This window comes from Aristolochia californica, unplaced genomic scaffold (assembly GCF_029961685.1).
Source record: "Aristolochia californica isolate CCGP_79_NKW_82.1479 unplaced genomic scaffold, dmAriCali1.0.hap1 SCAF_5, whole genome shotgun sequence".
NCBI lineage: Eukaryota > Viridiplantae > Streptophyta > Magnoliopsida > Piperales > Aristolochiaceae > Aristolochia > Aristolochia californica.
The window spans coordinates 4,366,208-4,391,801 of NW_027182214.1; the positions used below are offsets into that span (position 1 = coordinate 4,366,208).

At 36.9% G+C, this 25,594-nt stretch overlaps 3 protein-coding genes across 5 annotated transcripts; 2 read left to right on the top strand and 1 right to left on the bottom strand.

Annotated features, from left to right (window-relative positions):
• The first annotated feature begins 1,628 nt into the window (after positions 1 to 1,628).
• On the top strand, positions 1,629 to 3,537 carry LOC137965115 (uncharacterized). The gene is made up of 5 exons (XM_068811516.1): positions 1,629 to 1,696; positions 1,757 to 1,762; positions 1,880 to 2,152; positions 2,710 to 3,251; positions 3,329 to 3,537. Exons 1-5 carry the CDS (start codon positions 1,629 to 1,631, stop codon positions 3,400 to 3,402), a joined length of 963 nt encoding a protein of 320 aa, XP_068667617.1. The 3' UTR covers positions 3,403 to 3,537.
• A 1,525-nt stretch (positions 3,538 to 5,062) lies between these two features.
• LOC137966285 (uncharacterized) lies at positions 5,063 to 7,911 on the top strand. Of its 2 annotated transcripts, XM_068812865.1 has the most exons (5): positions 5,063 to 5,618; positions 6,287 to 6,458; positions 7,056 to 7,088; positions 7,217 to 7,311; positions 7,409 to 7,911. In XM_068812865.1, the coding sequence occupies exons 1-5, from the start codon at positions 5,259 to 5,261 to the stop codon at positions 7,622 to 7,624; spliced, it is 876 nt and encodes a 291-aa protein (XP_068668966.1). In that variant the 5' UTR covers positions 5,063 to 5,258; the 3' UTR covers positions 7,625 to 7,911. The 2 variants fall into 2 exon arrangements, with proteins under 2 accessions (XP_068668966.1, XP_068668967.1); XM_068812866.1 differs by lacking the exon at positions 7,056 to 7,088 and having other exon boundaries at positions 5,065 to 5,618.
• Positions 7,912 to 13,673: 5,762 nt separating this feature from the next.
• Positions 13,674 to 24,495, bottom strand: LOC137966511 (probable protein S-acyltransferase 16). 2 transcript variants are annotated; one of them, XM_068813150.1, is made up of 7 exons: positions 24,044 to 24,495; positions 15,217 to 15,309; positions 15,030 to 15,131; positions 14,864 to 14,941; positions 14,403 to 14,501; positions 14,227 to 14,322; positions 13,674 to 14,146 (listed from the first exon to the last, which is right to left on the bottom strand). In XM_068813150.1, exons 1-7 carry the CDS (start codon positions 24,311 to 24,313, stop codon positions 14,030 to 14,032), a joined length of 855 nt encoding a protein of 284 aa, XP_068669251.1. In that variant the 5' UTR covers positions 24,314 to 24,495; the 3' UTR covers positions 13,674 to 14,029. The 2 variants fall into 2 exon arrangements, with proteins under 2 accessions (XP_068669251.1, XP_068669252.1); XM_068813151.1 differs by lacking the exon at positions 15,030 to 15,131.
• Between the last annotated feature and the right edge of the window lie 1,099 nt (positions 24,496 to 25,594).

Consider the following 25,594-nt stretch of genomic DNA (forward strand, 5'->3'; position numbering starts at 1 on the left):
CTCCTCAAGACTCCACTCACATTCCCTTTATGCAAAAGAACCAACAAAAGCTTCTCAAAGACCTTGATCTACACTACCATGTCAAAGTAATCTTGACGAAGCACACTCATAAAGAAGAAGCAAAGAATTGAATATTAGAATTTAGAAGTCTTAGAAAATCACAAAAACTTAGTATATGTAAGAGAGCAGCCTCAAACCTTCAAACTTGAGGTACAATGGAAGTTTTTGGAGCCTTAGGACAAAGTCGCATAGTCTTCATGTTTTATCGATGCGCACATATATTTTAAACATGTTAGAGTCACTTAGGATCAATTTTAATCATGCTTTAAAAATATACTTAAAGATCTAGCCTTGGATTGATCGATCAACCAAAATGTGTATCGGCCAAAAATATAAAGAGTGATCAATCAATTAGAGGTGATTGATCGATCAACCAGAACAGGGCCAAATTGAGTTATAAAGCATGATTGATCATTCCTTGTGGGCCAATCGATCAATGTTGTCCAGGTAATGTAAAATTATGAAGAATGCTCTATCAACCACTTGACATTGATCGATCTTACAAAAGTTTGCCAACTAGGGACACAAAGCGTGATCATCATAGGACTACCATTGCCTTATCATACTTGCAATGCACAACCAATAGAAATACTAACTAATTGATCAGTCATTGGACATTGATCAGTCAACTTAACTTGTCAGACCCAACAGAGGGATTTTGATTGATCATGTCATTGATCAATAAGCATTTTTCTAACCAATAGGATTGGTTGTGTCAGCTTTGTCGTGTCTGTCTAAGGCTGTGTTGCCCATGTTGCGTTCGCCCGTGTATCACTGAGTCTCTTTGTATTTTCAGCTAATAGAGAACATTGATGAAAAAATTTTTTAGCAAGGGTTCTTAAACAGTGACTACGATTAGGGGAACATGAAAAACAAAAAAATAATTGTTTCCTAATTTTGTATGTTTGTTCTATTATTTTCCATACTTTATTTTAGCACTCCATTCGCTCAATTTTTTAACCTAGGCCAACATGTTGTTTACCACTAAACAATAAGCTAATAAGTCACTGGAAAGGTATAAAGCCAGACTTCCCCAAACATACAGGGTTGATTACTTCAAATTTCTCCCAACTATTAAACTAAACTAGTAGGTGTATCAGCTAGATGTTAAAAATATTTTTCTCTATAGTGACTTGGTTGATGAAGTATACATGGAGTAACCGCTTGGATTTGTTACTTAAGGGGGAAAATATAAGGTATGTCGATTATATAAAGCCCTATATGGTCTTAAAAAAATGTCCTAGAGCATGGTTTGAAATTTTTAGCTTTGTTGTGTGTGCTTTGGGATTTCTTAGATCAAGTTAGAATCACTATGTAGTTACCCTTAAGAGGAAGTCAAGAAGTATAATCTTAATTGTATCTGCAGATGACATTTTGATATTAAAAGATGATACTCGAGGCATCTCAAATCGTAAAGAATATATCAAACAACAATCCTAGGTAAAGGGAATTTCGGATTTTATCATACAGGTCTAAGATACAACTAGAGAAAAACTTGTTGGGTTTCAGGTCAAAGACAAGCTTTCCCCAACTCGCAAGGATAAGGCGGGTGTATAGAACAGGATAGGATGGGGCAGAGACAGGTCGGGTTTAAATCGGGTTTATCGGTGAGGGAGGTGATAAAATTGAGTGGATGGTGACCGAGTCGAGTCGGGGTCTGTCAGGGTCTGGTTTAAGGTTTTTGGGGTTTTTACAGGTTCAAGTTTTTGGATCAAGTTTCGGTCACTCGACCCGACCCGATAAGTGACGTGCCACCCCTAATCCTGATTGGCCCTTCGAAGACGAAGCAGATGCATGAGCCTGACTGATTGATATTTAGGAATACGGAAAAGGCTCCTCCGACACTTCCACGTGAACTTTGCTCCTTGTCACGTGCGGCGCTCGTGCTCTTTACAGATGAAGATCGTCTCCTCCATCTCATTTGGGTTTCCGAACTTGCAGTCAATCCGATTTCGGAAGTACAGATATCCCCATCTTCTGTCTCTCCTTTGAGCCGGCACACCCGGAGACGCTACAGAATCAGATTGAGTTTCCACAGTTTGGTCGATATGGAAGGAGATGAGCAGAAGTGGCAACCGTTTCAGAGTGACAGGTGTTTGTTTTTCTGCATTCGATTTATCTGCTCTTTTATATTTTACTATCGATTTCTATTACAAATTTTGGTTTTGTTTATTTTATGTTTCGCTTTAATTCGGAACAGAGTAGAGATTCTGGAATTTTTTGTTTATTAAGCCTCTGCTTCTGGTGGAGACTGTTGAGCAGTCGGTGAACCTGAAGCCCGATAGAAGGAAATTGGAAAAACTTCCATTTCTCCTGTTTGAGAAATCACATTTATTCATTTATTATTATTTTTTCTTACCTGAAGAATGTTTTTGGTTGGCTGAGGTCGGGATCGATCTATATTTCTAGAAACTGTTTGGGTTGCAAGCTTGACAAGATGGGCAAAACTGTTTTTGCCCTTTTTGTTGGTTCTTCCTCTCAATCATAAGCATTCTTAGAAGTTGATTTAATCTCATAGTACGTTCTATGGCTCTTAATTCTACTATTATTGCAAGGTTAGGAAAAAACCTTTTGATGCTAATTCCTCTGTTTCTTTAATTGTTCTGACTAGTTGCACTAATCTTTCTTCCTACCATGGAACTCGTTCAGTTTTCCTTCCCTGAAAGTACTTCATGGTGATATACGTTACACTAACAAGAAGAGGAAGTTTCAGGATGGCCAGGAGGGTCATCCTGGGCGGAAGCCAAAATTCGGAGAGTTATCGTGTGAATCCGAAGAATCTGTAGAGAGTTCAATAGCACTAATTGAAGGAGGGACAGCAGATCCCACGAGTAGCCATTCAGAATCCTTTCACAACGGGAACAGCTTCATTGAAGAAAATAGCGATGATCAACCTTCCACTTCGTCCAGTGAACATACCGATGCTTTCGTCTCTAACCCGTCTTCTCTCCAAAGCAGGACTCCCAAGAGAAATGTAGAAGATGCTTCAACCTTTGGGACAGGAACGGGAAGCTCAAAAACGCAATTTTCTGGTAATGAGATGAACTATGAGGATTTTATGTGCTCCGAGTATGGGTTTGGGGATAAAGAGCAGATATCTGAATTAACAGCAGAAGAAATGATGATTTATTCGAATGATATTAGTCCTCATCTATACGTTCTTTCATCAGGAGCTTTGGGCACCCACCCAGGTGACTATTCTTACTGAGTGTAGTCAATCCATTTCTTTGATCATTTGGCGTGATAAACCTTATTGTTTTGTGCACAGAAGCTCAAAGTGTTTCTCCCCAGCCAACCATCGATCAAGAATTTGAACAGTATTTTGCTACATTGATGCTTTAGCAAGGATCACAAGACATGAAGTGTTATTTACTTGATCTATTTCGGGGAAATGTTGTTTGTACAGATGTGTAATGAACTGAGCAATTTTCCTTGTTTAGCCTCGCTACTACCTTTTTTTTCTACAAAAGCCGAAGTTTCCGCAACTTTGTTGGCTGTCCATCTTGGCCTTTATGCAGGCTGTAGCAGCTGCCTTTGCTTCTTCCCTCTCTAGTTCTGATACCATGTTGATTTCAGGATTTTATAGTATTAAGATGAGAGAGAAAGAGAGAAAGAGAGTTGAGAGAAAAGAGGAGAGAATTAGGGTTGTCTAAGATATACAACCACCCTCCCCCTTAGCTTTAATTCATAGATGTCAAGAGTACATAAATTACAAGTATACCCTTCACCCTAGCGTGGAGAAGAGAAAAAATATAAGATATTTACAATAATGACTTGCATTGGTAATATTAATTTAGAGCTAAGTACTTACATATATTTACTTTGAAACATACTTTGAATCAATTACAGAGGTCATATTACTTGTGGAAGAATTTCAAAACCATACCTAGATTGAATCTCTTTGAAGTCATCCCTTCATTTGAAAACCAATATGGAATTTGTTTTGAGCCATGAATTTTAAAATCATGTCAATTATGACTTATTGGTTGTATCCCTTTGAGGGTCTAGGTGTGTCTTGCTTGGGTTATCGTAAAGAGCCCTTTTGTGGACAAAACTATAATGGCCTCAGACCTTTTTTATGCACATTGTCATTTGGCTTTTTACTCAGTAGATTCAACTCCAAGGTGTAAATACTTTGGGAGTGGATGTAGTAACCTAAGTTTGGGTTATGAACCATTACAAATCTTTGAGTATTCATTATGTGATTGTTAGTATTTGCTTTACGCTGAATTTAAAATCAAATTACAAAAAGAATTTCTATGAAAACGAAAGATCACATTGAACTCAAAGAAAAGAATTAAACTTTGATAATAATAAAAAAAAATACACAACCCTATTCAACCTCTTCCTCTCCCTCCCTTCCTCCTTCTAGGTTTGTACCTCATATAACCTAACTATTATGGGACAACAATCGCAGTGCGTCAGATAGCTGGATCTTGGCTGGTCTTTTAGATAGTATTGGTTAGGTGTTTAACACTAACACTTTAATCATAGGATATGAAAAGTATTTTCATTAATTGACATTAGAATGACAAGTTAGATTAAATGATCATTTTTGTCGTTTCATATCGATTACATAGAAAATACAAGGTATTTTTATGTGATTTAGATGAACATTTAAAATCTAAAAACAGGATAGAAATATGTTATGTGATCTTTATGTCAAAGAAGAAAAGATGGTAAAGCAGCATTTTAATTATTTTTATTGAAAATACAAGGTTAGGAGAACATTCAGTTTTATCCCTTAAATAGACTTTAATCTCCCTTGTTAGGTAAATCAAAGAAAATTCCCAAGTTGTAAGAAAAATTAATGCTCTACAAGTTTGGGAGTTCAAGCCAACGCCGATGGGGACTGTTTAGTCTCTTAATCACAAATATACAGATCAATAGCAGAAAAATTAATTCACTCTCATTTTCTTTTCTTTTTGTGATTCTCTGCTGCCAAACAGCAGAAAATCACTTTCTTTCTCATTAGTTTTTTCTTTGATCTGTTTGGTTAGTTCTTAGCCTCGTTGCGATTCCTTTCTTGGCTGGCCGCCAGCATCCGCCATGTTCCCTATAAACTGCCCCTCTAGAACCATCCCATCTGAGGGACAAGAAAGGCCACACATTCGACCACAGATATATAATCCAAAGAAAACCTGCACACCGGAATCTTCAAATCCAATGAACAGCCACATATCTATGGTTTCTCATTGATGAATATGCATGGATTCTCTCGGCTTTTGACGCCTGTGTCTTTCTATTCGCTCTTTCCACCATCTCCTCGATACACCGAGACTGAAAATCAGATCAATTTCTCAAATCCCAGGTGGGGTTATTGCCATAGTATCCATTTCACGTCTCCTTTACTCAACCAAGAAGGCGGAAGTTCTGGGAATTTCTTACAGATCAATAGAAGCAGAGAAAAAAGGAAGAAGAAAATTACCCATTTGAGAGTTAGCCCGAAGGAATCCCCCTACGATGTCTTGGGCGTTTCACCGTCTGCCACTTCGGAAGAAGTAAAGCGTGCTTACCGGAGGTTGGCTCTGAAATTCCACCCGGATGTTAATAAGGAGGTATTCTTCATTTTCCTCTTTCCTGTATAAATGGAGATCAGTAGAATTGCTTGTTATAATCGCTTGAACCTCTTTCGTCCGTCTCTTTTGGAGATCGCTAAACATGTATTTGTTGTATATTAATATTTCTAGATAATTTTTTGTGAATGCTGAAAATATATTTTGCCTATTTGTTGCTTAACAATTTGCTCTCGGTTATTATTTGCACATAAACGTGTAGTAATCCGTAAGTAGATACTTAACTAGACTGATTTGTTGAAACTTAGTCCTAGTCCGGGAACGCTTGTACCAAGGATAGTTGACATTGCATAAACCCAATTTCCGCCGATCTTCCTGGAAGGTTGGAAATAATTGAGAATGTACCTGTTGCAAGACATGTAAAGAATCATCTGCAACTATCCTGAAGAAACCGATGTTTCTAAATTTTTTGTCATGAATTATGTCCTACTATGCTCCTGCAATGCTCCTGCAGATCTACACTACTGCAAACTCGAGGTCCAGTTAATGCTGATGAAGGAAAGAAATAGAACGGTCTAGAAGTTTTTAGAAATGTAATTGTGCGTGGCATTTCTTTAATTCTTTTTTGCCTTTTTCTTCAATTTACAATCTGCTTATCTTTCAGATGTCTGTCAAGATTAGTTTGATGTGTTTCTGTACATCTATTGTAGGCTAACGCCCAGGAGAAATTCATGCGGATAAAGCATGCATACAATACACTATTGAACTCAAAATCCCAGCGGAAATATGGTTCGAGAAATAGGACATCAGATTATTCAAATCCTACATATGAAAGGTACGGGAGCAGCAGTGCCCAGGATGAGGAGGAGTTTTATGGCTTTGGTAAGATATGTAGTTCAAACGATCTTTTCATTTAAACCTAATTGGTACTAACTTATATACTGCTTGGCTGCCTATTCATTCAGCTTCTTGGTCATCCTTCTATCTTTTTCAATAGTGGTTTGATGTAGTTTCATGCTTTCCTTTGGTTGCTTCATCGTAAAAGTAACACTTTGGCTGCCATAATTCCTAAGCATAGTTGGCTAGTAATTTTAAGACACCTTACCAGTTCATTCATCGCATGAACTTTCATGTTGTCCACACTTTTGCACTCTTCACAATATGAGGTATGTCCACAAGTTGGAGGTGGCACTTGATTGTGTGTCATACAGCACAAATTCAAGGCTAACCCTATGTGAACTGTGGTATATTCGTCTCCTATCCTCATGTTGGGTGAAGTTGATGGTACTTCACTTTTCCGTCTTCCATTTTGGAGTAAACATTTGATTAGTTCTGAGGCGTTTACTCCTCTCTTCTATTTTGATGTGAGCTGTTCATCCTGATTCCAAGTTTTGTACTTGGATTAATTGAGTACTGAAAGCAGTTTTGAAGTATCAAATATTAGGTTTCTCATATTTATTTAACCTGTTTATTCTGCAGGTAATGTTTTGAGAGATATTCAGATAACAATAGGTAGCTATGTCCTTTGGTTGGGACACCGTGATGAGTACATGAATTTATCGTCATGACATAGAATTTGGAAAGACTCATTATCTTGTCCTGGAACTTCCATAATGATTTAACTTTTGTTCATGTTTCAGAGGACTTCTTCAGAGACATTCAAACAGAATTTCAAAACTGGGAAGCAAATGCTGGATCACAGGGGAAACCAAAGAGTTTGTGGGAGGAGTTGGCTGTGAGTTTTCACACATTCATATTGCAACTTGTGATATTCTCCTATCTGAAAAACATTGAAAGCATAAATAGGTAAACTCAAAATATTGACTGCACAGGAAATTGGTGAAGAGTTTGTGGAGTTTCTGGAGAAAGAGCTCAACATATCTGAATCAAACACTGGTGGAGAAGATGGCGATGTTTCTTTTGGAAAAACAGAGTCAAGGGGAGGTGGGAACGTTCAGGATCAGGGTGGCAAGCATAGCAGTATAGAGGAGAATATCGATGAGATTGAAGCTGCTCTTGCACAGTTGAAAAAGGAGTTGGGCCTTTAGTTTAAGATCAATTTCTTTGAAATTGGAGAAAAGTGCCATGCAACTGAATTTATATACCACACGCTGCTTCGTAAAGTAGCTATTAGGTCATAACAGAGAAGATTGTGTAGATATTGTTACTTCGACCCATTCGATTTCCGTTCATTTTGTAAAACTAGTGGTTATTTTTTGTCATGGATTTGTTCGAAGCACAAGAATAAATTTTCTATTCTTGGCTCTCGTTCTAACACTGCAAAAACACACCGTCAAGGACCTGGTTTAGTTTGTTTGTTGGTTGAAATGTTCAAGGTTGGAAGTCACTTTTCTTTTGCCATAAAAATCTGCAAAAACTATCCTTTTTACAATCAATGCTCTCTCAGCTTGTTAGGTTGACCTAAAGAATGATTTATGGAGATGGAGATGGAAATGGAGATGGAGATGGAAATGGAGATGTTGATTCTGGATTTTTCTCAGATTGCAAGAATGCCTGGTAAAATCTTTACATGTATCTAATTGTTTGAGATTCTGAGAGGCATGAAAATCCTATCCCTTCATAATCAGAAATATACTTATTAGGGAACATATAAGAGTGACATCAACAGAAAAAACAGTGAAAGAAAGACCTGCAAATGCTGGACACAATCAAAACAGGCCTAAATTTGTGTTTGTCTCATAAGGAACTATAGGAATAGAAAAAAAATTGTTTGTTCATTTTTTTGGGTATTTGTATTGATTTTAGGAAATGAGAAAGTTTTTACTCTAATTTTTCTTCTCCAACAAAAGGTTAATAGGATAGGAAAATGAGTTTCTTATTGCCCTAATGAGTGGCACTGAAAAAACACCATGAAACCCTAAATCAATTCTTTGCCACTGTTGAAAAAATATTAATGACTTAACTTGAAGCATCAAGTGACATATCTTGTAATTACTGATGTTTAAAGCCTATTTTACTTTTTATCACGTATTATTGTTTTTACCCATCATTATAAATAAGAGTATTATAGAGGGCAAGTTCATACTCAAACTCCTCTTCTTTTTGCCCTAGCATGTCTAGCTTCTACCTTTAACTTCTTCTCTTCTTCTTTTCTCTTCTACTTTCTCTTTTTTCTTTTTCTCTTCAATCTTAAATCTTTCAAGTCCAAAACCTAACATGGTATCAGAGCAAGGGTTATAGGGTTTCCAAAAAGTTGATTTAAGTCAAAGCAAAGCTTGTAAGGGGCATCCACTTCCAGTCATTGGAGGATGCAATTTGTAGGAAAAAAATTTTGACATGACTCTTAATCATTCCCGTACTTTGTATGTTCTTTGTATGCAATTTCTCTTTAATTCCTGAAAATACCAGGTTTAAGCTTCTAGTTGGGCGCCCAAAATCAAGTATGTGTTGCCTTTAAAAAAATTGTTTTTTCTTTTCATGTGAATAAGGGTTCAACGTCCTAATTTGGGTTAGTTGAATTCCCCTTCATAAGGTTCTCCACTTGATGCCAAAAAATTCATACAAATTCAAAAACTCCTCTTGCACCTTGGATGAAGAGTCGTGTTGAAGGTAATAATTGAAACAAAGCTTCTTGCATTAAGTTGCTTTTAATCCCCTTTCTATTCATTATTTTCGTGAGATTTTCTAGCAAATTTTATCTTATTCAATTGCTATTAAGTTCACTGTTGATTACATCCTAATTCATACTCGTTGGTTTATAGAAAGGTTGGTTTCATAAGTCTTCTATAAGGCTAATTTCAGCACTCGAGTTCTATTCATTAACTTTGTGTTGTCTTTTGCATCTTGTATTATAAGTTGTTGGTTTGCATCTCTTCAGTATTAAAAGTAGTCTTTTTGGGCTGATTAAAAATTACTGAAATTTCAAGTAAATCATCACTTTCCTCATCATATGCTTATTTCAGCGAACAAGATTTTTTTAGAATCATTATTATTCCACTCAAGGGTCTACGCAATTATTCATCTTGATTAATATGTGAAGCTCTTTCTGATTACAAGAGACTTTGCTAGATATTTAACTCATCCATCTGTCGATGAAGATTATTAAAAGAGACCCATGTGTGTAGGGGTAGCATGGCTAGTAAATAAGAAGAACTTTCATAGAGATAGTAAGAATTGTAATTATGCAAGCTAGTGTATATCCTCTTATGTTTTTTTTCCTTATGAATAATGTAGCCCTATGGGCATTGTAGTCATTGTTAACATTTTTCTACAACTATAAATACAACCTCAAGGCATGGGGTAGAGCATTCAAGCATCTTTTTCTTGGCTCAAATTTGTCCATACACCTCTCTCTTTCTTCCTCTTTTTTCTCCCTTGGTTTTTTCTCTCCTCTCTCCCAAGAGCTAGAGTTTTTCTCTTCTCTCATTGCCTTGAGATCTCTTGTGTTTATGTGGTGGCCCTAGAACTCATCATGGAATCAAAGTGGGCAAAGATCTAAGATGGAAAGGATAAGAAGATGGAGAAGAAAGGGAGGAAGAAAAGAAAAAAACAACAAGGGAGTTTCTGCTTTTCCCTTTCGCCTTCTTTTTCAATTCCTTCTTTTCTTTGGTTTTTTCACTCTCTTACTATACATTTCACATAGGAAATTATATACCTTTGGAAAGATCATCTAGTCTAGTTTCCAACTCAAAAAAAAAAAAAAAAAAAAAACAGTTGTTGCAATCAATTTTTATAGAAAGATAAATCGATATCTGAAGCAACAAAGGTCAAATAGTAGAAGAGTTTCGAGTAGATGCAGAAAGCAACAATTTTTTTAACAATTTGTACCAAAATGACTGATAATTTATATTGAGAATTATAACTCAAATAAAATCTATGTAATTCTACTTTTTATCCCAATAAACCTTTTCTCCATATGATCTTTCTAGAGAGAGATATTTACATTAAAAGAATCAAAGGTCATGTCGATAACATGTGGCTTCCGAAATTTTGAATTTAAGCCCTTTTTTTAGCTTCAATTTTTTATTTGCTATTGTTGGTTAATTTTCCTATTTTTTTCAAACTTTGGTCAAGATTTTACCAAGATGGATATTTTTCTTTATTAAAAGTTTTCTTTCTTTGATCTCACATTACATTAGTTTCCTTAAAAGAAGTATTTCCTTATGTGAGTTTAGTTTCTGTTTTTAAAAAGTCTGAAACTTTTGAATTAGAAAATTTTGTTTTCTAATTATAAATTATAAATATAATTGTCTTAAATCTCTCTTATTCTAGAATTTATTTCTTGAATATTGTCTTTCCAAATTGGTCATGCTAAAAATTAATTGTCTTATATGGGAAGTTTATTTTTAGAAAGTTTATATTATTATGTTCTATCTCAAAACTTTCTTAATGGATATTTTTTTAAAGTTTTCTCTGTCATCATATTCATAGAGGAATTATTTTAACATATGTTCAGTTCTAGGGCTACCATATAAACACATGTGATCTCAAGGGAAGGAGAGAAAAGAGGAACTCTAGCTTTTGCAAGAGAGGAGAGAAAGAAAAAAAAAAAAAAGGTGTATGGACGAATTTGAGCCAAGAAAAAAAGACTTGAATTTTCTACCCCAAGCCTAGAGGTTGTATTTATAGTTGTGGAGAAGTGTTAACAATGATTACAATACTCTTAGGGCTATATGATTCAAAAGAAAAAAGACATAAGAGGACATACACTAGCTTGCATAATTATAATTTTATATCATCTCTATGAAAGTTTTTTTTTATTTACTAGTCATGCCACATCTACACACATGGGTGTTTTTTAACTCACCCCCCTCAAACTTGTGTTTGTAACTTCACTTTGGGGGGGTTAGTGCACATGACTCAGGACATGATCTTCATGCGCATTATGCAGTTCATGTCCTGATGTCGTTAGGGGGCACCGAAATTCATGTCATGTACATGAATATACATGAATCAAGAGTTCATGTCTCAAGAGTAGAGGGCGGAAAGCACTTTCTGCCCGATTTTGAGAATCATCCGCTTGATTCTCTCGCGCGGGCTCTCTCTGGCTCGACCGTCTCGCTCTTTTTTTTTTCATTTCGCTCGTTTCGTTCCCGCACAGACACTCTCGTTCCCGTAGCCCTCTGTCGTCTCCGTGAAGCCCTCGCTCTCTCGTCTCTGTCGTCCCTCTCCGGTCTCCCTCTCTACTGCCTCCATCTCTCACTGCAGTTCTTCCGGCGTCCTTCTCTTTCTCGGACTCGCTCTCCCTCTGAATCTCCCCCTCGCTTCTCCCTCTCTCTTATCTCTCTGTCTCTTCTCCTTTTCGACATCTCACTCCCTTCTCCCTCACGCTATCATTTTTTCCCCCAAAAGACCTTCCAATTTCTTGCGATTTCCCCTGTTTCAGTTTCGTTTTTCTTCGATTTTGACATTTGGACTTCTCGGCCTCCCTCTCTTCTCCCTCTCAGCGCCGCCTCTATCGGCGTTGCCCGCCGCCGTCGCCGTTGCCCGCTGGCTCGCCCCTGACGAAGACGACGACCCTGAGGAAGACGACGATAGTTTAAAACTATCGTCATTAATTTATAAAATTTATTTATAAAATAATTATTTTTATTTATTTAATACATTTATTTTATAATTACTATATTAAAAATAGTGATTTAATAGTCATAATTAAAATATTTTTAAAATAAATATTTGATAAATTATCTTGGCATAATTATCCAATTGCTATAGTTAATTAAACCAATGGTTTTAAATTTTGTGATAATATATTATTAATTAATAATACATAAAATATATTATATACAAATATATAGTGTATTAAATTTATGATTAGATCAATTTTTTCTCTTAAATTATTCATTTTTAGGTTAAAGTATATCATATGTTATTAATAAGTCCACGTTATTTATAACTTTATTAATAACTCCACGTTATTTATAACGTTATTAATAACTCCACGTTATTTATTTATTATTTGTAATTAATCATGTGTGTATTTCATTGGCTCATATAATTATCATATTAATGCATAATAATATATCTAATTCAATTAATAAATATATTAATATATTTAATTATACATTAAATAATTTATTCGTGTAGTAATAATGGTTGTTTTACCTAATTTGGAGTTTAAAGATTATATTGTAATTAAGTGTATTGTAAAAGTTTAGAGATTCTCTTGTTTTTTATGTTTTTCTCATGTTGGGGCACTAACACTGGAAACTGTTTTCCAGTGCACATGAAGTTGTCATCACTAACACCAAATGCGAGAACAAGATAAATCAAAGCATGTCAATTAAAATTTCTTTTTCAAGCACACAAGTTTCTTGACCAAGGTTATTTGTAAAAAAGGGAAAGAAGAAGGAAGAAGAATAAGAGAAAACCTGCTTGAGAGGAATTAGGACTCTCCATCTGGGCATGTCCTTCTCATTAAACTTTATAAGAGTGCTTCCATTAAAATTACATATCTGCCTTTAAAGGTAGACCTCAATGGGATTATGCCTCCTTGCTACTTGCAATCATGGCAGGAGGCCACTTATTGCCTGCAAGGACTCCTGTGAAGAGAACAACAACAAGAGAAGCTCCCCCGCTTGCACAAGCCACAAAGGAGTCTCTCGTAACCTGCAATGGCAGGGGAAGGCTTTCTCCCCACCTTACCACGCCTTGCCCCACGTTTGAGTGGAAATATATTAAATCCATTTCCTGAACGACGATATGGTTTGAAACATAGAAAGTAGAGAGAAAAGAAATGAGGTTTTCTTTCTCTTGTTTGGATACCTATAAAAAGCTGAGAGAAAAAATAAAAAAACAAATATAATTTCTTTTGTTTGGATACACATACAAACTGAAAAAGAAAAAAACAGATTCTTTTCTTTTCATTTCTTGAACTCGTTAGTAGACTTCCTCGTTGGTGTCCTTCAGTTGATTGGCCACTCCTCCCTTCGTCGCTACATCTTCTCTTTGAATTTTCTGAGAAACCATGTCTTTTAACTTTTCAATGAATTGGAATTCGAAATACCTTCTTATTCTGTATCAGTGTAGCCCATTTTGGTATTAACCTTGAAATCGGATATATTTGACTGTATTAGTTGTCTTGCTCTGAAGATCCCCTCATTTTTGTATACAACATCACAACCACAACACCAGCCCAAAAAAAAAAAAAAAAAAAAATTCCTTTTCCAAAAGAAAACAAATGGTTTATTCATACATAACCCCTTCTATGAGGCAAATTCTAAACAGCTTTCTTCTTCAATACTCCAATCAAAGATACAAAAGAATGTCTTCCTACAAAGATGGGTTTGAATCATAAAACCTTTCGATCTCTGAAGCAGAAAATGAAACCTAGTTCGTGTATGATAGCTCCACTAATCCCTCAGTGGCTTTTGAAAATACAGTACCTGAGTCAGTAATGTACATGGTGGGTGGCTTCTCTATTGACATCCCTTCCCCGACTTTGTATGGCATTCAGAACATTTCAGCTATACAGTGACTCCCTGCATCAAGTGTCATCTTGGGATTGAAGATACTGTTACTGTGTTGTCATAGGATGTGCGGTATCGAATACCAGAGCCAATATGCCTTGATGTAGGACATATCCAGCATAAAATAGAGGGACCCAGCACCTGAAGATGAAAATAATATTTCACATGAAGGAAACTCAAAAGTAGAAACAGATTATGCATCCAGCTTTTTTTCATCTTACCGTGACAAGGTTTTCATAGGCACCAAGATCGTACGGGTGCCGATAAATATTTCCTACTTTTTCAGCCAGCCACATTGCCCTCACTCCTTCATGATACTGTAAGGTCCACCATAGCATCAAATTTTTGTGCAGAACTACTGCTAAGGGACGAATGATAAAGTTGAAGGGCACAATACCTCTATTGTTGTCTTGTTGTGCAGAGTGAGATATATGTGCCATCCTAGGAGAATACTTAATGCTAGAGTCAAAGGAACAAGTAGAACTGCACAAATGATCTGCAAAATTTACTGGAATAAATAATCGCATTGACCCTATTAAATTGAATTTTTAGGCCATCAGGACCTTTCAATGAGGGGTCTCAGTCTTGCATCTAGGCATCCTAGATAAAATCAACACTTTTTTCAAGACCAAGACCTAGTGGACAAACTTGCCATTCAAAATGGTGTTATTTAAATATAACAATCAGAAGTAACCCAAATAACTCCCAAAGGAAAATGGATTGGACATTTGAATCAATTGGGGGTTTCAAGTGTGAGGTCTTAGATTCATGTCTCACCAGGGGAAAAGCTGTAGCTTATGTGTGTAAGCCAACATTCAAGAAAAGTAAAAGAAAAAAAAACAAAAAACAAAAACTCACGAAAGAAGTTTTGAATGATCCTTCACTCTGCTCATTATCCCTATGACCATCATAAGCAGCACTACCCACAAGCAAAACCTGAAAAAAGATCATCATAAATACTTTGAGCGGCCTGTAAATTTCTTGTCATAGGTAGGAAACTTAACCAAGGTAAAAAAAGGTGTACCATGGCATAGATACAAGCTGTTACAGCATACAACACAAAGACAAAGAAAATCTTATAGTTAGCGTGGCCCACACAGTTATTTATCCAAACACAATGATGATCCTGCATACAGAAAATGTTAAAAGAGTACTTTCAGACTGGCTAAAAAAAAAAAATTAGAACAGCAAAAAGGTTTGTTCATACATACCATCCTCAAGACGCACCTTTTGCAAACACGGCAATGATGTGCACGAGGAGGTTTATAGTGTGCACACTTCTGACAGTATCTCAAGTCACCTCCCTGCCAGAAAATTGCCATTATGGAAACCATATTCTCCAGAGAAATTCCATTCATAGAAACTCCATTTGATCTCAAATGATCTTTCAATGTTCATACAAAAAAAGCATAGAGCTTTCTTATCATTTTTATTTTATTTTTTGAAAAGTAAGAATTTTATAGAAGCAAGAGAATGAGAATACCAGCAGTAATGCAATGGCTGCAACCAGCAATTAGCAAACAATGAAAATCTCCAAATAAAAGTTATATCAGAGGACTGGGCCTTTAGCTCAATGGCCACATCAGGGTGGGGGGACTCACCAGAGCTTCAGTGAGTAGTGTTTGTGAATGTGAATCAACATTGCAGAAAGAGAGAGAGAGAGTAATATCAGGGCAGAGCCCGAGCAACAACAGTAAGAAATTTGCAACCCGAATGTCTTGAATCTCCATAAATATGAAGCAGAGAAAGAAATCTAAACATTTCTTGCAGCATCTGATAACCACTATCAAGAATCCATCCACTTCAGAAGGGCCCAAGAATATTTAAAGATTCTTAGCCAATCAACCCCATTTCAGTTGAATCAGCAATGCCTAAGACCAGGTAAGAGAGAAGAATGGATCTGTTGAGCAAGTGGAATATACCGCCCATCCCAAAAGCCCGGTCACCCTAGTAACTCCAATCAAAATAAGCTTAATGAAGCCCGTGGAAGAGGAAACCTAGAACAGACATATTGAGATGTATAACATGAATATTTGGCATTCCCCATAAAATCTCTGAACCAATGAACTTCTGCAGTCATTTTTAAAAAAGGGAAAAAAAAGAACTTCTACAGTCTTGAAATTCCTTCAGCAAACTCACCCATGAAAGTATTTGGTGCATCACTTATTCATTGACTTTCCCCAGGGAAGTGGTTTCTGGGGAAAAATTTATGGTTCCTCTTAGTCCTTGTGTTCAAAGGGACCACAAAGATACAGGCCATAATATTTTTCCAAAGTCCAGAAAAGTCCAAAAATGCATTTGTTGGATTGAGCTAGGTTCCATCCCAAAATGACTCCCTACTTAGGAGATCTAATGTTCAACTTCATAAACCAACAACACTTCTTAACATTAATCAATATGGGACTATTCTTACTCAACAACCCCAAAATGGATCTGAGACATGACAACACACAGAGCACAAACTAGGCAAAGGCCCAAGCAAGCATCCTATTTTTATACCATTATTCGATTGAGTCCAGTTCTATCCTAAAAGGACTAGGCACTTAAGAGACTTATATGGGACTATTCCCACACAACAACATTAATTAAGAAAATCAATGAAAGCGGCCAAGAAGCACAAGCTCATGTGAAGCCTTCTAGTGATGGGCATCCAAACATCCTAAGCAAAGATATAAATATTTTAGGGAAAGACCATGAAAATTGAACCAATTGAAAACGAGAAATCCTCTGAAGGTTCTTATTCATCATAACCCATGGGACTAATGGTCGACAGCCTAATTATTGCTAGCACATAAGTTCTTTGCATACATATCTACTGATAAAATTGTATAACATTTGATTTTTCTCTTCTGTGGTGAAATACAATACTGAAGCTTTTGAAAGAAGATTCTCAAGAGGGGTACCTCAGCCAACTTCAAGTACCACTTGATAAGATGGAAGGAGGTATGCAAACCAAAAAGTTTATGCGGACAAGGCACATTAAAGACATTAGAAATATGAACTTGATAGGAGTCATAGAGACTGCATGTGGAAAAAGATCATTGAAAATATATATATATATATGATAATAAATTTTGGCTGCCTCCACCCTGTCTCCCCAACCATGTGTCTAGCATTTCAAAATGTATCTACAAAGTTTGTCACCACCCTATGATGGATGACTTATCCACGTTCAAAGTCATAACCTTACTTCTTCCTGATATGACTCATGGATTCAAGAGATAGCGGCAAGGATATTCCCCCATATCCATTTGGTTGCTAGGGACCAAAAATATCATTGTTAAAGATACATCAAATAAGGGCTTTATCAGATATTGAGGCTTTTGAAGCAGAGAACTACTCTCTGTTTTTTTAGAAAAGCGAGTTTTATTACACAGCCAAAGAACAAAATTACAACAAGCAAAACAAGATGGGTCCCATTACAATGAGAGATTGAAAGGAAACCCTTTGTTTAGTTGAGTCAGCCAACGAATTGGCTGATCTCAAAATATGGTGCCAAATACAAACAAGTTGAGAGGACACGTCTATATTTTCATGAAAACACAGCTAGTGGTGCCAAGAGGGTATGAATTCTAGGAGGACAATCCAATAACAATATTGGAATCACCTTCAATCCATAAGCTGCCACCAAAACTTTCTATAACAGTGAGGAGGCTGCAATTAAGGGCTTGAAGCTCAACATAGGTCAAGAGTAACACCCTCATGGTTCAAGAATAACCCCCAAACCTAGTTGATCCTGGGTTACCAAGAGAACATCCATGGTAATGGAGTTTAATCAATCCCTGGGGAGGGGGTCCATTTAGGCAAGGTGACTTTATTTCGAGAACATTTGAGCAATTAACTTCCAATTCTCTCAAAGAGAATCCCCACATAGACTGAAAAATTCATCTCTGCTACTGACCCAAGCAATGATGGCACTTAAAATCCTGCTAAAGACCTCCTCAATAGTGAATTCCTTGCTATGGAACCACCTATTGTTTTTTTCTACCCAGAGGCCCCAAGGATGTGGCAATGAAACATTAGATGCCACATATGTGTGGGGATGGGGGATGGCCATGATGATATGGAAGCATGACCTTTTTGGGTCATACACAATTGCATCACAATATTCTCACAATTCTGGCTACAACCTCAGCATGATCTTATTGAAGGCTTACTTCAGCACATCAAATTCCTCCAGAAGGTCACCATTTCCTGTAGTCTGCAATAACAGACAACTCTTATGGCAGAAAAGAAAATACAACCAATGACAAAAATTGTAAAGTTTGCAATAGTCATACTAAACCAGTAAGTCATCTTTTGCTGCAGTGCCCATTCCCTCTACAAATTGATATGATTCAAGGGTAAGCTTCCTTAATGTTTACTATAAAGTGTTTTTCTTTGATGTAGGATAGTTTCAGTAATGATATGTGAGTTAAGAAATGGAATGTGTTTAACTTGTAAGGGGGTATGGGTTGTAGTTAAGAGGAATAATTAAGTCATTTTGACAATATTGTAATCCCAATAAATAATAGAAGAAGGAATGGGCAAGGGGAATTAAGAACTCGACCCAATTTTTATATCTTTTGGCGTTCTTCTCTTCTTCTCCTTTGAGATATCCTTACCTCTCTTAGACCACCTACTTGCTAGCCCCAAGTTGCTCTCTAACCGAAGGAACACAACACCTTGGTATAAGAGCAGGGCTCAATTCCTCAGATCCACTGCAGTGTAAAAAGGGAGAGTTGTGATTTCAAGAGAAGAGTTCTTTGTTGCTTTTCATCGAAGAGCTGCAAGTTTTGCTGAACCCTAGACTTTTCCTTGCTCTTGTCTTCCACACCTACGTTATCAATGGCACAAGAAACGAACAAGGAGAAGATTATTGTATTGACTACCCAGGTGGATGCAATCGCCCATCGATTGGATGAAATTGTAGCTCAAGGGAACAAAGTGTATGAGAAAGTCATGGGGATCCAAAGTCACTTGCAGGTGCTGATGTAAATGCTCCAGCAACTCTCAGCAAAGAAGGAGCAACAATTTGAGGGCAGTGCACCCCTTCAAGGACTGCCTAGATGTGAGCTACCACCAAGGAGGGGAGTGTCAGATCTTGCAAAGCAATTCAAGGCTTTCACAACACCCTAGCGTTCAGCCACAAACAACTCAAATCGATTTTCTCCTGTTACAAGTCGAAGGACAACCCCACAGAGTGGGTCTACAAGGCTAAACTGTTCTTGGCATTTAGTGAAACTCCTAGAGAGAAAAAGGTGTCACTAGCTTCATTCCATTAGGAAGAAGACGCCTAACATGGTTCATATGGTACACTCGCTCGTTGGACTTGATTGGACTACATCAATTCAAGCAATTAGTGTGATGCCACCTTACCCAAGCCACGCCAAACTACTACAATTAAGGCATACCAAGCGAAATTCGAGAAGTTAGAAAACAAGGTGGATTGGCAAGAGAAAACGTTACTAGGATATTTTATTAATGGGCTGAAAGCAGACTTAGCTGCTGAAGTATGGCTATTCGATCCCACTAAATTGTTGGACACCATCTAATTTTCCAGGAAGTCAGAAGACAAGCTAAATATCACAAAGGGCAAGCAATTTCAGATCTGTATTGATCATGTTTCACTCCAATATCTCCTTCAACAGCGGACAGCAAACCCGATTAAACATCAATAAATAACACAATGGCTCCGGTTTGCCTATGGCATTGTGTATGAGAAAGGAGATGACAATTCAGTGGTAGATGCTCTATCCCATCAGTATGATTCTTTCCATTAAGCTCTTATATCCTCACCAACTTATATTTTATACCAGGATATTTAAGCAGCCTATGTCAAATGTCAAGGCTTCCCAACTATTGGATTCTCATAGGCAAGGGGAGTTGTTAACCAATGCATATTCCACTGCTAACTCCCTTATTCTTTACATACTAGTTCCCTCAAATAGAGAGCTTATTCAAAATATATTAGTGGAGTTGCATGCTACTTCAGTGGCTACATGAGCTAAGGATTTATACATCAATTAGTGACAAAAAGTTTGTTTTGGGGCATCAGTCCTTTAGCCAGAGATGAGATTTTCATTACAGGCACTATGTTGTTGGATGGCTATATAAAGGTCAACCAGCTCAAGTTCTCGTTGATAGATACAAAAAATTTGCTCAAATATACCACCAGGTCAAGGTGGTATTCTGTTGGAAGGGACTTAAATCTGCCGACCAAAATTTTGTGGCTGGTTATGATGGGTGTCCAAGATCCAAATATGACGCTTCTCCACTAGCCAGTCTCTTACAGCTGTTGGCTATTTGCCAGCATATATGGAACGATATATCAAAGAATAGTGGATGGCCTTCATCTCAGGGAGATACAGTTATAATTATGATTGTGGACTGTTTTGAGTCAATAGGATCATTTTTTGTGCATTAAAGCATCCCTTTTCAGCTAGAAGGGTGGTTGAACTTCTTATGCAACGCATAGCAAAGCTTCACAGCATGTCTAAGACCATTGTCACTGACAGCGATTCAATTTTCCTCAGCTCCATTTGGAGGAGTTCTGGATGGAATTTTCTCAGCTCTAGCCGCTCTTCTTCCTTTTCTAGGGAGCTCTAACTGCTCCCCCACATCTCACTGGATATCTTTAAGCAGTGGCAAGTTCACCAACATGATGGACTACAGACAAAAGTGCTCATGCAAAGAGCTACTTCCTCCCTCTATAGTGAGGCCACTTGAGGATTAGAAGACAACTTTTTGGCACGCTATCCAAACTTTGAACCTTGAGGACAACATTCCATTAAAGGAGCGTAGAATGATATGATCCAAGGGTAGTCTTCCTAAATGTTTATTTTTAATGTTTTGCTTTGGCGTAAGGTAGTTTCAGTAATAATGTGCGAGTTAAGTGACAGACATATGTTTTAAGTTGTAAGAGGGTATGCTTAATGGTTAAGAGGTGTAACTAAGTCATTTTCACATAATTATAATCCTAATAAATAATAGAAGGAATGGGTGAGGAAATTCAGAACTCAACCCAATTTTTATCTCTTTTGGCATTTTTCTCTTCTTCTCCCTTGAGATACTCTTACCTTCAATCATATATAAGGTTTTTTGAAGATTACTATTGCCTCCATCACATAGAATATATGGAAAGAGCACAAATAATAAAATTTGTTAAATCAAACAAAGAACTTTGGAAGGAATCAATGAAACAATTATGCATTGTATACTAGTTTGGGCAACCAAACATCATGAAAACTCCCATCTTCCTAGTTCCATCTTCCAAATAAAATAGAAGGTTATATAGTTCACTTCATCCCCCATCATATTGAGAATCTGGTGGCTCGGCTTCCTCCCTAAGAGAGATGGCTTAAACTTTAATGTCAGCCCCATGGGTACCTAAGAGCCCCAACTAACAGGTAGATCCAACTGGGAGATGCCTCCTTTTTTTCTATGCTCCTATTTGATAGTGTGAATTCATTTTGCATCCATAAGGACAATCCTTTAGGGCCTCATGCTTTTTCAAGATCATTTATCTTCTGACTTACCATGATTGGAAACTTGATAGTGGTTATAACGTGTTCCTTGGGGAAGAGAAGTCCCTTGGGAGGTTCTTGATGTACTTTAATAAAATCAAGGATATTTGCAAACCCTTGACTATCACTTGGCGGCACAATTCTAGATGTGTCAACAACGTAACAGCAGAAATTCACATCCATAGTGAATATTTTGTAGTTTTCTTGTGTGTGTTTTGGCAATTTTGTCTCTTCCCTGTTTTTTTTACATCCACTTATATTTTACTCTTCTTGCTCTTAGCTCAGCTCTACTAATGGTTTTAATTCTGATTGAACACACAAAATAAATATTAAAACAACATTGAGCTATTAGAAGTCTCAGCAAAAATTTAACAGTTGTTCGATGCTCCATCACAAATTCAATATCCCATGTCAAAGCTCAATGTCCACATGGGAGGGTTTTAGTGTTAGGTCTTGGGTTCAAGTCTCACTACGAAAAATGGTGTAGTGTGTGAAGTGTAATAAAAAAAAATGATGATTATACTTTTCCGAAGAAAAAAAATTATACTCTATAACTTAAAGAGTGACCCCCCGCCCCCTCCCCAAATATGGCCACTAAGGTAAGGCCCAACCCACAGAATTTAAGACTTTTTCACTTTCAAAAGAAAAAAATGAGGTGTCCACGCTTGGATCCATCAGTTAGAAAAACTTAGCCTTCTCAAAAAAAAAAAAAACAAACAAACTTAGATAGCTATATCTGACGCTAATGGCACTGCATCTCAAGGCAAATGGTTGACTCAAGCTGGAAACCTTGTACTTTGTGTCCAGGTTGCACAAAGCCTCTACGTGGATATACTTTTTCACTATAGTTCTAAATTTTTTATGAGTTTTACATAGCAGAGACGGTAAACCATACATACAAATAACTACAAAAAGAGCAAGACATATTTAATTTGCCGGTGTATGAAAATGTCTAGGTTAATGGAGCAGTCAGGTTATTTAAGTGATACTAAACATAGGAATAAACTAGCTACTATATGAGTCGGTCAAACCAAAACATAGTTAATTCAAGTTGCATCCAAAAACCAGATACATGTCACTCCTTCACAACTCAAAATATCCAGGTAAAGCAAGTCTATCATGGGTATGTAGGTTGACATGTGACTAGCAGCATAGCCCCAATGCCCTAACCAACAGATAACTGCAAACTAGTAAAAATCACTGTTAACCTTCATCTCAAATTGAGAACAATTCCATTAAACAATATAGAGATCATTGGTTAAGGAAGTAAAAACAATTAGTTGGTTGTCATTTTTGCCTATGAGAAATTTTCTCTATGGATGACAAAAGAAATTAAGATAGTATTTACTAGAATCCACAAAGCTTTCTATCTAATAATTATTCTCAAACCAACACAATGAAGGAACACTACACCTGCACTCAAGAGATATAGGTGGTGGTAACATTCAAAAGAATGTATGTAAAACCAAAAGTACACTTATCTTTCTAAATTAGGATGAATAGAGTTGAATTCATATTTAAACAACTTGGAAAATTCCTCTCTTTCCATCTTAGGAAAAAATAAAAGGATTAATGCTAATTCTATTACCCCATTCCAGAAAATAGAAGTGCATTAATTGTGGCCCCCTTGATGGCATTGTTCCGATCCATTTTTTATTTGGGTGAAAGGCATACACCCAGTAAAATTCCAAGAGTTCTTAATTATCCCATTGATAGTGCCAGTGTCAGTAAATATAATTGCCACAATAAACCCCTTTAGGAATGCAACGTAGGCAACCCAAACTACAATAATAATCAACATCCCTTGAACTGAGCAACAATAATATCAAAATTAGAAAGAAATAGTAGTTTCAAGTGCTGTTTGAACTTTGAAGGAGTTCTCATGTTCTGGAAAGGCTCAAATATGCTTCAAAGTACCTCATTCCACCCATTTTCTTAGTTCTGTTTTAGATTAGCTCACAAACTCTTTTAGGTGCCAGTGCGGAAGGATGAAATGAGTGTACAAAGAGAATATACGGGCATGAGGGGTATGACAAAATTTGGGAAGCAATAACATTTGATTCAGACAATGCAAGACCAAAAGTTAATTGGGAAAAAAGAAAAGAGATTAAAGACGAACCACAAAGAACAGAGTATAAATTTCAGTAAAAAAAATAGTCTATACCTTTAAGTTTTTAACTAACTGAAAGCCTAAAACTCTTAACTATCTTATTACCTAATAACAAGAGCAAATGACAGAAGATTTCAAAGACTGTATTCCATTCATGATAATGATGTATTTTTGGAGGAGAGAGCGTTCAACGGATTGATCATGACCCACTTTAGATCACAAACTACCTAACGCCACAGATCTCTTCAGTAATAAAATGGAGAGGATAAGGACCGTTCACTTCCTGTCCAAAAAATCCCAAAGACACTCATTGGCATTCTGTCTTCAGAAAAGTCCCACCCCGCTCCGAAATGCAATACTTATCCTCGAAATCCCAATTAGAAAATCCTTAATAAAAAATAACTGCAAGGGAAACATACTCACTTTCCGCTTGATCTCGTGAACAGGGCTTTCAGCGTCTTCAATATCGGGCATGAACGAAGCCGGAACATGACCTGGATCCCGTACGATAGCGATACCGTACGTAACAGTCGACATAATAACCAAGAAGGTAAAAACGACAGCATTCATGACTCCCGGAGAGGTGCTGAGACCTAACCATTCATCGATAACGACGAAGACGGTCGTGTAGTAGAGAAATCCGATCGCCGACAGAACGACGATAATTGGAAGGGACAAGTAGTTCCGCTTCATTAGCCTGTCCAAGTTTTATCTGATCTAGGGTTTTCACTAGGAAGAGTTCTTGGCTTCAGAAAGCAAAGAAGCGAAGAAAGCAAAGAACAAATCAAACAGCAGATATTCTAAACGAACGGCGGCCACCGGCGCTGGAGACGACGGCCGCGGCTCCGCTTTTTCCCGGTAAGTGTTGGTGAAGGACGGATGGCGAAGAAAACGGTAGGTGACATGATAGTGCAAGCTCTTAAAATTGAAGTTTTTTAGAATGACATAATTGACCTTTTTATCTTCTAAATGACTCATTGGTTTTACCTTTCATAGGTACAGCATCGGGTCGAGTTTTACAATGAACCAAACCCGACCCGATCCGAAGCCCCCAGGTTCGGAAAAAACCTACCGAGTTTTGGGCTAGAGATGGGTTTTTCCAAACTTGACCCGAGTCTGACCCGAAGCAAAAACGGGATATAAAACAGAGTTGAAATGGGTCGGCAGTGGCTCAAAGATGGGTCGAGTTTACGGGGATAGGGCAAGGATGAGCCAGGTTTAAGTTGGGTTTTCGGAAAGGGTAAGGATGGGGTTGAAAGGGTCAAAGTTGGGTCTTACGGTTCGATTTTGGGTTCAGGTTTGGGTTTTGGGAAACCTGACCCGACTTGACCCGTGTTTAGTCCTATTTTGAAGTCAAAGAAAATATGGCAGCTGAAGGGAGTATGTGGTTGCCATTTAATTTGTGGCTTTTATTTTGAGGACAATATTAAGAATTTTTTCCTAAATTAAAACATATAAAAATATTTTATTTAAATATAAATATTTATAAATAATAACTAATGAGACAATTTACTACAAAATGTAACATCTGAATATATGCATCCATATTGGATTGGTCTCATATATGTACCTAGAGATTAAAACCTTGAATTTTTATCATAAACTCAATTAAAGGTATTCTTGTCATAAAAAATGGTACTAATATAATTTATAAAATAAATACTAATAATTAATAATTTTTAGATTTGAAATATAATATAACATTAATAAAATTTTAGAGTCGAGATGGGTAGCAGTGTACAGAAGACATGGTCCTTAAAGCTTAAAGGATAAGCAGGATAAGCAGGAGGAACAGGTTGGCGACACATGACCCTATTAGTGCCTTTTCCAAGAAAAGCTGGAAAAAAAATTCTAAGTAGAAAAATATTTCCAAAGACCATTAGGCCCCATAATATTTCCAGACACCTTTAGACCCACATAAACCTGTTAGTGGCCCTAGTTGGAAATTTATATCCCAGAAAAAAATTAGAAATA